Below are 13,763 nucleotides of genomic sequence, written 5' to 3'. Positions count from 1 at the left end.
GTACATTTTCATTAAGTATGTTTCCATCTTTGTAATCTTTAAAGGTTTGTTTAGCCTTTTGGGAAGAGAATTTAAGTGATCAGATGCACCTTTTTAGCTGGTGCCTCCCTCTTGTCTTTGGGCGTCCCCCTGAGAAGTTGGTATAATTAAATGCATGATAACAGTTCTCCTTCTTGATGGGAGAAAAACAGCAGAGAGTTGCCCACACCCCTCTGCTACATGGGCCTCGCTAACACGCGCAACACCACAGGCCGGTGAGCGTGCGATGTGCCTGGTCACATGACCCCGTTACCGCCCCACCATCCCATGTCCGGCAGCCCTCTGGTGCCCCCCTCGGCCCAGCTCAGAGTCAGCCCCGCCTCTTTTCCCGAACAGGCGCAGGCGCCCTCTGTGAGCTCAGCTCCGGCTAGCGCATGCGCGGTGGGAAGCGGCCTGTTCCGGCTCGGCCGTGTGTGAGCCGGTGGTGCCGCGCCGCTGCCTCCCTCGCTTTCGTCCCGCCCTGCTCCCCGCCCGAAGCGCGCTCCTTGCCTCACGCTCCCTCAGGAGCTCACCCGGCTCTTGGGTAAGTGCGGAGTGGCCCTCGCCGGGGCAGGCCTAGTCGGGTGCCTGAGCCCAGCACCTCCCCTGCCCCCCTCAGCGCCTCCCTGCCTGGCACCCCTTCCCTCCACATCCGCCGCTGGCCCGCTCTCCTCTGGAGAGCTCCCGATGGGCACCGGGCGGCCGCTCCCTATTTCCCTACTGCCCCCAGCAGCTGCCCCGCTGCCTCCTGGCCCCATCCCCCAGCAACTGGCCCCAGCTCTCTCTTGTCAGCCAACAACTGCTCCTTCCTCCCTGCCCTAGTGCCCCTATTTCCCCTCCTAACGCTCCCTGCCTCAATGTAAACTGCTCCTCAGACATGTAAATTGATTGAAACAATTGATCTTACACCCTCCCCCATCTGCTGACCTGTCAATGTTTATTATACAGGCCTCAGCAAATGGTCCTACCTGATTAGAAAGTATCCTCCTCCCTCTCCCTGTGTACGCTTCCCCAATGTAACAGCTTTTATTTATGAAGTTTCTTCTCTGTTTCCAAAGGGTGTTTGGAGTGTTGCATGAGCAAAAATACTGTTATTAACATAAATAATAAGAAAGACAAAGGTAGCAAGGTTTTTCAAAGCTCTCTGGGCTTGTGCAGAGACATAACCAATGAGATTAAGATGATCTGTGCGTAGTTATTGCTCATTGGAGGAATTGTTGACCCTCCAAAATCAGATTTTTCTGGGGAAAATGAGGGTGAGGCTGAGGCCAAGGCCGACACTTGAGCTGAATAAGCATTGCAGAATCTTGCACACACACACACACACAAAAGTTAAATCTCTGACAGGGATAGGAAGAAACTTATTTTGTGGGCAGGTTATTTTATAATTATCCACTGTGTTGTTTATTTCCCCCGCACCTTCCTCTAGAGAGCATCTGGTACTGGCTGTTAGAGAAAGGATACTGAATTAGATGGACCACTCTGATTTGGTACAACACTTCCTATGTCCCCAAATAAAGGTCTGTTGCTTTTAATGGGCGTTCTTGTCATTTGCAGGGCCAAGATGAGTTTGTTTGGATCAACCTCAGGGTTTGGAGCTGGTGGTACCAGCATGTTTGGAAATACAGCAACAGATAATCACAACCCCATGAAGGTACTTGTATTAACCTACTTGTAAACAGTGGGTATCAGGCAATCTCCTTTCCATGAATTAGGAGTGAACATGATCATGTATTTATTTATTTTCTCTCTTTCCCCAAACTCATTCTTCCTAAGTATTGAGAAGTTTCAGGGTTTGTTATCAAATGCAGTATGAATATCCTTTTTTAATATGCCCTTTTAATACTTTTTTCATGTACTATCTATTTTGCAAAACTCAGTGCTTTGTTAATTTGCACTATGACTAGAAGACACATTGTTAAGTTCTATGATGTATAAATATTTGGGGTTTTGTTTTGTTTTTTTGGCCTTTTTACAGGATATTGAAGTTACATCTCCACCTGATGACAGCATTGGTTGTTTAGCTTTCAGTCCCCTAGCATTGCCGGGTAACTTCCTTATTGCAGGATCCTGGGCAAATGATGTAAGTATTAAATGAGCGTTGTCTGTAGAAAGGACAGTTTAAATCTCTTTAGCCTGATACATACTTACCTACTCTTGTTACAAGTTATACTTAAGATTGCTGGAGTTTAAAGATTGGAGGAAAAGAGCTTTTTTCCCCCATTTTCCTTTATTTAATTGACAGAAGTTTGCCTAAAACAAGTTTTGTTGTTTCATCTGAAAAGTCAGTTTTTCCCTTATTTTCTTTGTGTCATTGTATAGCTCTAGGGCACAGAAAATAACTTTTAAAAAACAGAAATATGGTTCTGTAAACATGAAAATCAGCAAAGGGCAGGCGTAGTACCCGAAATTACTTTTAATAAATTTTTTGAGGTTGACAGCATTTCAAGCTGATAGTGTCATTTAAACTTCAGCTCAAGGGAATGACTTTTACTTCTTGATTCTGTGCTTTATAACGGCTAGTCCAATTTGTATATCTGTAGAGAGGACTAGTCTCTGTAGCATATGTATTTGTTACATTTGTCTGCTACTTTCACTAAACAGAAGAAAATAATCCCCTCCTCTCCATATCTGTTCCTCAGGCAGTTGTTGTATGCTATGCAGATACAGGTTATGATTCAGAGTATTGTTGTAAGAGATTGGAATTTCAGCAGATGCAGATTTTCCCAAACTGTGGTATGTGGACAGCCAGCGGTCCACAGTGAATTAGTCTCGGTGCTGGCTCCCGCCTGAATAGTTCCCTAATTTTCATTTTCAAAGTGAAAAGTTGGTGTAGTTTATGTATGGATGCTATTTGATTTCCAGTAGGAGGTGAGGTCGTCTGTGCAATTGTGAATGGGAGGGAACGTGGTCCACAAGTCAATCTCAATGTTAAGATGTTCATGCTATTAAAAGATTGGGGTCTCCTGAACTAGACAAAGTTCAGTCCAATATCAAAGATCTTGCAGTTCCCAGTTTAATTTAGATTAAACAACAAGTATTGAGCGAAGGGAGTAAATGGCTTTTCTGAATGTTTTCAGTAATTAAAAAAAATCATGAATCTCTATAGCATTTGAATTCTTAATAGGTGCTCCTATTTATCGTTCCTTTCTCATAATACAAAAGTAATGGGCTATTCAGTGAAATTGTAAACGTAAAAGAAATTGATAGAAAACATTCCTTTACATAGTGCTTAATCTGGGAAACTCATTGCCACAAGACATCGTTTAAGCCAAAACCTTGGTACAATTTGAAAAAGGATTATCCACAGTTAAATGTACACTGGTAAATATAGGAAATGCTCTGTGTTGCTGACATCAAAGGCAAAATCAGAAAGGGTTATGATTGGCAATTGTATGATTGTAACTGTTGCCTTTCCTCTTCCCTTCTTCCCCTCCATCTAAATTCAGTGTGTTAAGTAAGGGTAAGTTCTTCAGGACAGAGGCATTGCCTTGTTTTTGAGAGACATCTAGCACATTCCTGGGTACGTAAACAATAGTACTATATTACTAAATTGATATGTGCATCTTTTCTCATAGGTTCGCTGTTGGGAAGTTCAAGATAATGGACAGACAATTCCGAAAGCTCAGCAGATGCACACAGGGCCTGTGCTAGATGTGTGTTGGAGTGATGTATGTTCCTTTGTTTCAAAAAGTATTTTCAAAGAAATTGATAACTTTATCCAGAAAACAAATATCTTTACTTCTAGTTTCAAAACACACACAGACTTAAAATGTAGATAATCCTAAAATTGTAGCATAGATTTTTGTCGTCTAAATTCATGGTTCGTTTGTTTTAATAAATTAGACTACTACTTGGGTGTGCAGATGCAATGGTAGGAGGTTGTTTTAAGCTGTTAATAGCTAGTACAGTTTTCAATAATTTGTGGTAGTACAAAAGGCCTTCCATAAGTCTTATGTACTGGAGTGAATTTCACCCTAGAATATTACTACTTTAAGCATAATGACAGGTTTCAGAGTAGCAGCCGTGTTAGTCTGTATCCGCAAAAAGAAAAGGAGGACTGGTGGCACCTTAGAGACTAACAAATTTATTTGAGCATAAGCTTTCGTGAGCTACATGAATGCATCCTATGAAGTGAGCTGTAGCTCACGAAAGCTTATGCTCAAATAAATTTGTTAGTCTCTAAGGTGCCACAAGTCCTCCTTTTCTTTTTACTATTTTAAGCATAATTGCAGAATGTTTTGTTTCATTCCCGTTCATAGTTTGAATTTTGTGCTCTTTCAGTTTTGATCAACACTTTTTTGTTCTTTGTTTTTTCTCTCACAGTTTGGTCTATGAATGTAAATTATTTTTAGGGTTTTGTTTAAATTAATATGTGAGACTTCCTTACATGAGTAGACTATTATGACAGTTTGAAACTGCATGGTTATGATTTGACCAATTAAAACACTTGTCAAAAGTTAGTAAATACTAGTATCAGTATATTCTTCTGTGCAGTATTTTGTAAGTATTGGAAAAAGGAAAACAGTGGAATATTGGCATGTTGTTCGCTATCCTCTTTTAAAAAAAATAAAATGCCATTCCTTTGAGATCTAAGATGCTTCTCAGTTTTTTGGGGCATCTTATCTTGTGTGTCCACTCTTTGATTAGAAAAAGCATTGCATATTTATAAGACTAGAAAACAATTAGGAGAAAGGTATGAAGTAGAATTTTGGACTGCTGTTAAGCAGTAGAACAGGACAGTATCAGTCTATTCAACTGGATAGCAATCTCAACGTGTTTGTCAATTCAGATAAATGTAGTGACAAACAGTACATAACGTTTGAGAGAGTGATTCAGATAATGAACATTAGGCAAAATGCTGTTTTGTATGATTGTTTTTTGGACAATTGGCCTGATTCTCCATTATCTTTACTCCTGAGGGCATTCTGCGCCAAATAATTCAAAATTGTGCACACAATATTTTAAAATTCTGCAATATTCTCCAAGTTTAATTTGTCAATAAATAAATGCAGAGTCTCCAGCATGGCAGTGGGGAGCACAGGCCACTGGCTGCACGAAGGTGAGAGATCACCCTGCAGCCTCCCCACCCCCCACCTTTGGGACATGGACTCAGTGGTGACGCTGCACCTGACTCTGACACAGCACAAGGCCTGGGCCTGCCCCAGAAACACTCTGGAGCCAGGTGCACCAGGTATGGGGCAGGCAGGTTTAACCAGGCAGGATCCAAATGTGGAGGGGCTCAGCGTGGGGGGGGATCCAGATGTGGGGTAAGAGGATTCTGTGTGAGACAATCTGGGTGCAGGCAGCTTGGGGGTCTAGTGTGTGTGGGGGGGGGAATCTGGATGCACAGAGGCTCGTTGGGTGGGGTGGGGCAGGTGCAGGGGCAATGGGACTCTGCAGGGTTTCCAGGTAAAAGTGGTTGGGGCTTAGCGGAGAGGTCTGGGTGTGGGAGTCTCAGCAGTGGGGTCTGGGGGAGTAGGGCATGGTGGGGTGGGGGTCTGGATGCAACTAGTTTGGGATCAATGGTATGGGGGTCTCGATGGGGGGGCGCAGGTGGTGCAGAGGGGTGGGGCTCACCAGGGTGGGGGTTTGAGTGCAAGGAGTTCAGTGGGGGTGGTCTGGGTGCATGGTTGGGGCTCCGGAGGTGGGGGGCCTTGGTGCAGGGGTTCCAGATGCAGGGTTTGAGGTTCAGTGGGGTGGGGTTCAGTTGTGGAGGGCTAGGGGGGTTCTCAGTGTACAGGGTGAAACTTGGTAGGGGTGTCTGGGTATGAGAGGTCCAGATACATGGGGATTGGGCAGATGGGGGAGCAGCTCCCTTTACGGTGACCCCTCCCCCCACTGCTGAGGAGCAATGGGGGCAGGAAATGGGGAGGATGCTGAGCTTCCTGCAGCTGGGGGAAGTTTCTGGGGGTGGGTCTGACATGGCTCCAGCCACTCCATGCAGGGAAAGAAGTCTCATCCTCTCCTGCCTCCAGCCCAGCCAGGACTATCAGCTGATCCCAACTCGGAGTAGTAGCCACTCGCTGGGGTGTCCCCAACCTGCGATCGTTTACCTCTCTGCCAGCTGCTCCAGGTGCCTGAAATGATGTATCTGTGCAGCTAGGGAGTGCTGCGTGACTGCTCTTGCAGCTTCCTTTTGCTTCCCTGTCAGAAAGTCATTTTTATGCGGGGGACATGAATTCTGTACACGCGCAGTGAGTGGCACAGAATTCCCCCAGGAGTAGGTCACCTTGCACCGAATATAGTCGCTTACTCCTATGCAAATACTCTCAGAATAGTATTATTATACATACCCATTTTATTAAATGACTACACAAGTACTAGGCAGTGAAGAATCAGGCCCAGCAATTCTTTAATGGGTATTGGATATTACAAACATAAAATTACATGTACTGTGGTGCAGTTAATATTTAATCTTTTAAAATTATGAAACTGAATTATTTTTCTCTCATTTTAGGATGGGAGTAAAGTATTTACTGCCTCTTGTGATAAAACCGCTAAAATGTGGGATCTCAACAGTAACCAGGCCATACAAATTGCACAGGTAAGTAACTCCCAAGTTCTTTCCCTCAAGAGAGATGCTAAAGCATCACTTCTTTTAAATAAATCTTTAAAAAAAGGAATCTTTACTAGTCAATTTAAAATAACACTCAACATTTTCCAATTAGATGAGGAAGGTGCCTGTCAAATTGCTAGCTAAATTTTAAGGTGGCCGTAACTGATGATTACTGGGATCCAGTTAAATCAAATCTTAGGCAAAAGTCCTGTGTGCCCCCAAGAGATTTCCCATCCCTTATGGCCTCACTGTAGCACCCAGCTGCAGACTGATTCCTCCTTTGATTACCCATTGTTGCTTCTCCACCTCATTTTGGCTCCACTTCGCTTTCTTTGTTTCAGTTACCCAGTCCTCTGTGCTGCTTTCTTGCTCTGTTTCACTGATAGTTTGTTCTGCTCTCCAGTCTTTTTTACATAGATTTTGGATGAACTCTAAGATTGTAGGAAAACAGAGCTTATATGTAATTGTTGAGTTCTCTTTCATGAGGGTATTGACTTCATAAGTGCACTGTTAATAGAATCTGATATCTACATTCAACTTCAGTGCATATTTTTACTCTAATATGAAACACTTATTTCTGTTAATGTAAAGTCTCTATGGTATGTGAAATTAAATAAGTGAAAATGTTCACTCTTTTCTTATAGTTTAGTTGTGGTGAAGCATACAAATTTTGGTTGTAGTGGTGATTTAATAAACATTTATATCCTGCCTTTGTACCATTCTTTTGCTGTACACAACCAAAAAGTGATACAGGCTGTTATTTTAAAAGAACGTATGTGCATTGTTCTTGGTTGTTTTCCTTCAGCATGAAGCCCCCGTTAAGACTGTCCATTGGATTAAAGCACCAAACTATAGCTGTGTGATGACAGGAAGTTGGGATAAAACTTTGAAGGTATGAAAATTGTACCTGATAAATGGGTTTTATACTATGCTAATATACATAAAACTGGAAGCGTTTACTATAAATTTTGCTGAAATATACTAATTTAAAAAATCAAGAGGTCACTTTTATTGGTGATAATTTCTAGCCCTAAGAAAATGTGTTTTATCCCCCTCTGGCCAGTTGTAAACAACTTAAAATGAAAATGTGGCCAGGCCCATTGTGCTAAAGTAATCAGTTCCAATATTTCTAACTGCTTATATGGTATATTTGATGGCAAAAGAAATTCTTCAAGTCTTTTAAATCCATTGATTTTCTTTTTTTCCTTAGTTCTGGGATACACGATCACCAACTCCTATGATGACATTACAGCTGCCTGAAAGATGCTACTGTGCTGATGTGGTAAGCCAATCAATAAACTCCTGTTTCATAAAAATGAAATTTGTGGGAACTAGTTTGCTCAGAGGATTAATGGCTTCAAAGTCCATGATATCTAGGTCATATGAAACCAGCCCAGGTTACTATTAAATAAAAGTTACTCTTTGACAGCTGTTTGGTCTCAGTCTAGTTCCAGGTGGATCGACATTCCCTTCCTATGAAGCACTAGTAGTGGCCTTCTTGGCATTAAGAGGAGAGGGGCCAAAAATAGAATTGACACTGAAACTGAACTGCCCTTGCTTCCTTGCCCATATCAGAATTTATGCTTCATGTTGGAAGAAGCCTGTGCTACTATTGCCCTTGCTGTACCTATTCTGCAGATAAAATTTTCAGCCTATGGGTCACCTTCTACCAGAACTAACAGTCTTGCTCCTTTGAGTTGACTTTTTGAGGGGTTTGGGTGAAATAAGTAACTTGAAGGAGATAAAATTCTCTGTTGTGAAATTAACGTAGCCTAGTCTCTTCCAACCAGTCCCTCTCCTCCTTGTTCAGGTGCATCCCATGGCAGTTGTCGCAACTGCAGAAAGGGGTTTGATAGTATACCAGTTGGAGAATCAGCCTTCTGAATTTAGAAGAATAGAATCTCCACTGAAACACCAGGTAAATCATTAATTATATTTATTACAAGTTTATTAATGCAGCATATAAAATGGTGGTTTAGATTCTTAAAAATAATAAAAAATTAAAACTACATTCTCTCCATTCCGTATAGTTTGTGCCCCTGAATACACTTAGACTTTCAATGTGGTGTATATTCTGCAACTCTGTTGTACATATCTCCTTCCAAGTGGATGACTTCAACTGAAAAAGGTTTCTTGAAAACACATGGCATTAAGAAATGTATTAAGATTTATTTCAAATGAAGTAATTTGACTGGCTTTCTTTATAGGAATAAGGAACAGTGAAAGACTATGCATTACAATATTTTAATGAAATATATCTGAATATTTACAACTAAAATCAGGAACTATTTTAGTTAAATACTAAAAACTTTACAGTTCAGCTTAATGGGACAGATCCTGCAAACCCATTGCAAGCACATTTTGGCACCTGTGGAGAGGAAGACTTGCAGGATCAGGCTCACAGTTCAATTTCATTATTGTTTTTAATTTTGGTCCAAAATGTCTGTCTCCCTTCTTCCTGTTTGTTCTTAACAAGACTAATACAGTGCTGTATTGTATAACAGGTAGTTCTTCCAGAGAAGCAGGATTGATGGTATCTTGCTAGAATATAGTAATTTTTCCTCACTATATTAATGTACAGTTTGGGACATGGAATTTTGAGAAATCTTTCAAATTCAGTCATGTCACCTAATATGCAAAAGATTTTTGTATGTGTAATTCCTTGGTGAAGGAGGAAAGCTGTTGTGTTCGTTTTGAGGGAATGTCTACTACTGATCCCCAAGTGAATTCAGAAATGTAGATATTCAGGTCCAAATTTTCAGAGGGGCTTTGACCCATTTTCTAATATTGTATGTGCTTTTCTCCGTGTGGTGTTAGTACATGCAGTGAGTTGTGCCCCCATAGAGAGGCAATGTTTAGAAAATCTGGCCTTAAGCTTCTGTCTAAAATGCTCTGTATCTTTCTCAAATTTAGCATCGCTGTGTTGCTATTTTTAAAGACAAAGTGAACAAACCTACTGGATTTGCCCTTGGAAGTATAGAAGGAAGGGTAGCGATTCACTATATCAACCCACCAAATCCGTAAGTGTGATTTTTAAAACACTCTGCATTATATTGTTCATTTTGAAATTAAGAAAATGTGAAGGAATATCTTTCTTTTCAGAGCCAAAGATAACTTCACTTTTAAATGTCATCGCTCCAATGGAACAAACACATCTGCACCTCAGGATATCTATGCTGTAAGTATTCAGCACATCATTGCATCATTTTTGTAGTGCAGTTAGAAGCTACATACACATAATAAACAATTTTGTATGAAATCTAGCATTAATGCTCTTTTCTTTGACCTTTTCTTGTACCTAAAGTGTTCTTTTGCTTATGCTTAGAGGAAAAATTATATGCAAATATTAAAATAGGAGTAGGCAAAGTATTCTGCCCTTTGTTATAAACAACCAAAAAACCCACAACTTGGCTGACTTTCTATTAAGACTTATTAGGACAACGCATTCAATATATTTTTCTGTACCCAAGTTTTTGTTTATGGGAAAACATAGTACTCATTAAGCCTCTGCTTAAGAATCTGTTCAACACCAAGGGAATTACTGTGTTCTCTAATGGGAATTTGTATTTAAAGTATACCTGGTCAGGAAGAACAAATGATTTTTGGCAAAAAATGCATTGTCAAGACTAAAATGCAACTAGTCTTAATTTAAATTAGGTAAATCTGCACATAATATATTTACACTCACTGACTACAGTATATGCAGTGTAAAACTCCATCTTGTCTATTGTTGGTTGTTTTATGTGATGGTTTGTATAACTGCAGGTAAATGGGATAGCATTTCATCCTGCCCATGGCACCCTTGCAACTGTAGGATCTGATGGTAGATTCAGCTTTTGGGATAAAGATGCACGAACAAAGCTAAAAACATCAGAACAGCTTGACCAGCCGATATCTGCTTGTTGTTTTAACCATAATGGGAATATTTTTGCATATGCTTCCAGTTACGACTGGTCCAAGGTAAGAAGGATTAATATTTAAAATTCGTATCAGTGGTTGTGAACTAAGAAGACAATATTTCAGTAGTCCTTTTCATCTGAGAGTCTCAAAGTTCTTTACAGGTATTAATAAAGTCTTCTAAATACACTCGGGAGATTAGGAATAGGTTGATATGGGATCACTTTAGCCACCTTTCAGATGAAACTTAGCACAGAATCAGTACATAGTTGTTTAAGCCAAGAAACAAAGAATACCTTACCCAACTGAATATAGGCTGAACATAGTTACCTGATTTAGGAATTTGTTCCAAATGTGAATGCTAATGGGAAGAATACCGTGGGATCATACCATAAGTAAAATTGATACTGCATCTTTTCCAAAGAGCACACCTAGAGCACTGCTAAAAAACATGCTGGGACATGGTTACTTTTATTAAACAAGTGGGTGAGTGTTATGTATTTAATTTCCAATACCTCTTTCTACAGCTCCTTTGTGATGGTTTAAGGTCGGTCTTCCCAGTATGCACTCGGTGCGAAGATATTGAGACCTGATAGAATCACAGAATGAGACAATACAATTAATAGTTTGAAAAAAGGAAGGTTGAAATCTAACCAATACTAATAGTTGTTTACAGTAGCATTATTCTTTCTATTATACCTTGTGTTGTACTTTAAATTTGATGAAGTATCTTTCATTTCCTGTTGTAAACTGTTGGAGATTTGCTGTTCATTCTTGAACAGTGGCATGTCACATCTCAGGAGTTCATTTGTAGATAAAGTGATATCTGTATGTAGTTAAATTTACTAATGTGCTTTATGGTCCTGCTGGATGAGAAACACTATAATTTTACTTTTATTGTTACAGTCAAAGACATAAGCCTTTTACTTGCATGAATGGGACACGTTGGCTTATATGAACTAACTGATCTTTCAGATCTGAAGATTATGAACTGATATTTAGTAGTGAAACTTGAGTTGGTAGGCAGTAAGTCTCCCTTCTAGATTCCATTTTTCTTTCAAGGAATGAAAGTCCATAACTTAACTATTACAACCCAATGCATAATTTTAATGTCAGTGTCTGAATAAAGAAAACCAAGGAAATCCAGATGCCAGAAAAGAGAGCCAGATTTTCAAAGAGACCTAAGATCTTACGTGCCTTTTAAGACATGAATTATTCATGATATTGCAATGGGTGTGTGCACTTTGCATTTGTATATGCAAATAAGTATTGACAGTTACTCATTTTCACATGCGGAATACTAGATTTATATTCACAATTGATAAATAAAAGTAATTGTATAATTGTGTGTGGACCCTGCGCTTCACTGTTTGAAAATTTGGCCCTCTTTTGTTTGGCTCAAAAGACAGAATGTACAGTAAGGCTGTAGTATCTTTATAATGTCCCCTCTTCATTCTTATCCCTGTCTAGAACAATCTTTTTACTTCTCTTGAATTTTGCATGTGAAGCAAAAGTTTAAGGAATGTTCCTTCACTCTAAGCTTAAAGACCTGTTTTGAAAGTTGCCTTGCTTAGTGAATTGTTTCTAATTATAGTGCACACCCACCAATATTTCCCCTGGGTTGCATAGTAAATCTGATCTTTAAAAGTCCATATTTTTAAATCATAAAGTCTCACTAAATCGAATTGACGGAATGTTCAGCTTCTTGTATTTCAAGATTAAGTTGATACTTTGAATAAGATAAATATAGCTAACTTTTTTTCTCTTTTTTAGGGCCACGAATTTTATAATCCACAAAAGAAAAACTACATTTTTCTGCGTAATGCAGCAGAAGAGTTAAAGCCCAGGAATAAGAAGTAATGTGTATAATTCTGACTGGTGTTACAGCAGTACTTTTCTGCCACTGGACTCCCTTGCAGTTGTCAATTTTGGATCGCTAACATTTAGCAGGAAAGCCTATAAATAATACCAAAGTGTATTCTGACTTGCTGGAGAACATCATTTGAATTATGTATTCTGATGTGTACAGGAGCGTCTGATATTTGCAGGATGACTTACCATACATCTGTTCCTCTGCAGTAATTGCTGTAAAATCTCTAAATTCAAGACTGGTATTACTCTACTGTTTAGAAATGCAAGTATGTCTATGCCAATATTTTACCGTTACTACAATAAAATATGTACATTTACAATAGTTCTGGAAAACTTGTACAGATACTGTTTCTTTTAACTATTTGGGGAATTATGAATAACTTGTCTCAAAGGGGGTTGGTCATTCTGATTTTAATATAGAAGCGTTAGCGACTGTATAGCAGAAAGAAAGGCATTGCAAATTTGGTTTTCCGCAGGGTTTGGATTAATTTGGTATTTATGTATGTGACCAATAATAGTGACGAAGATCCAACATAGAACAGAGGGGCCTTGTGCAAACTCTCCTTTTCTCTTTCCATGTACTCCAACAGTGTACTTCAGTCCTAACTTGCAGTGCCCTTCCTTATCCCAGTCCTAAGCAGAGACTGCCAGTTGCGTCAGGTGATATAGTTCAGTAACATGGACAGACAGCTAATGGTTAAGATGTGACCACCAAACTGATTTTTCACTTGTGGCCTAAACTGTTTGATCACCCAGATGTTTGTCTCCAGAGTTGAAAGGCTGTTCTTTTAACTCAGTGTGCCACCAATTTCCCCATAACATTTTTGTCAGGCTGAAATAAGGCTGATCACTTTAATACTGGATAGTTTATAGTGCAGGTGGGTTTCATCCCTGACTAAACAGTGCTGTGAAGTTAAGCAAAAATGATGTGGGTTTTTTCTGACTCAAATCTGCTACTGTTTATTTTTGTTAACTAAATGTTGTACACATGCCAAAGTTTTTTTCTTTTTGAAGCTGACTGCTTATTATTCCTTTTGAGTATTATTTTTGGGGAAAAAATGGGGCCCCCATGTATACAAAGACGTGTCTTATTGTAAAGATCTCTGTAAAAATATACATTGTAACACTTGTGATTACTGATTCATAGCTACATTTAAAATAAAATTTTTACTAAATGCTTTTGAGTATTCAGTAGTTCTAAATCTCCTTTAATAATATGAACAGAATGCAATGAAAGGCCAAGAAGCCACTTTTGGAAATGTAGCACAAACATGCTGGCCTGATGCAATTTCAGGTTTCTCTTCTAAAACTAAAGCAACAGCTAAATGTAGTTGCACAAAAAATGTCCTGAGTTGGAAATCTACCTCATTTGCCACTTGCCATTTCATTATAAATCATTCCTGTGGTTTTTGTCTCA

General features: G+C 39.5%; 1 protein-coding gene across 1 annotated transcript; it reads left to right on the top strand.

Annotated features, from left to right (window-relative positions):
- The first annotated feature begins 399 nt into the window (after window positions 1-399).
- RAE1 (ribonucleic acid export 1) lies at window positions 400-13,525 on the top strand. The gene is made up of 12 exons (XM_048820520.2): window positions 400-562; window positions 1,576-1,672; window positions 1,997-2,101; window positions 3,597-3,689; window positions 6,479-6,565; window positions 7,383-7,469; window positions 7,788-7,859; window positions 8,388-8,495; window positions 9,491-9,597; window positions 9,680-9,755; window positions 10,343-10,537; window positions 12,248-13,525. The coding sequence occupies exons 1-12, from the start codon at window positions 414-416 to the stop codon at window positions 12,332-12,334; spliced, it is 1,263 nt and encodes a 420-aa protein (XP_048676477.2). The 5' UTR covers window positions 400-413; the 3' UTR covers window positions 12,335-13,525.
- Window positions 13,526-13,763: the final 238 nt, after the last annotated feature.

The sequence above is a fragment of the Caretta caretta genome, chromosome 13, assembly GCF_965140235.1.
Source record: "Caretta caretta isolate rCarCar2 chromosome 13, rCarCar1.hap1, whole genome shotgun sequence".
Classification (NCBI taxonomy): domain Eukaryota; kingdom Metazoa; phylum Chordata; order Testudines; family Cheloniidae; genus Caretta; species Caretta caretta.
This window is presented reverse-complemented; position numbering and strand designations above follow the sequence as displayed.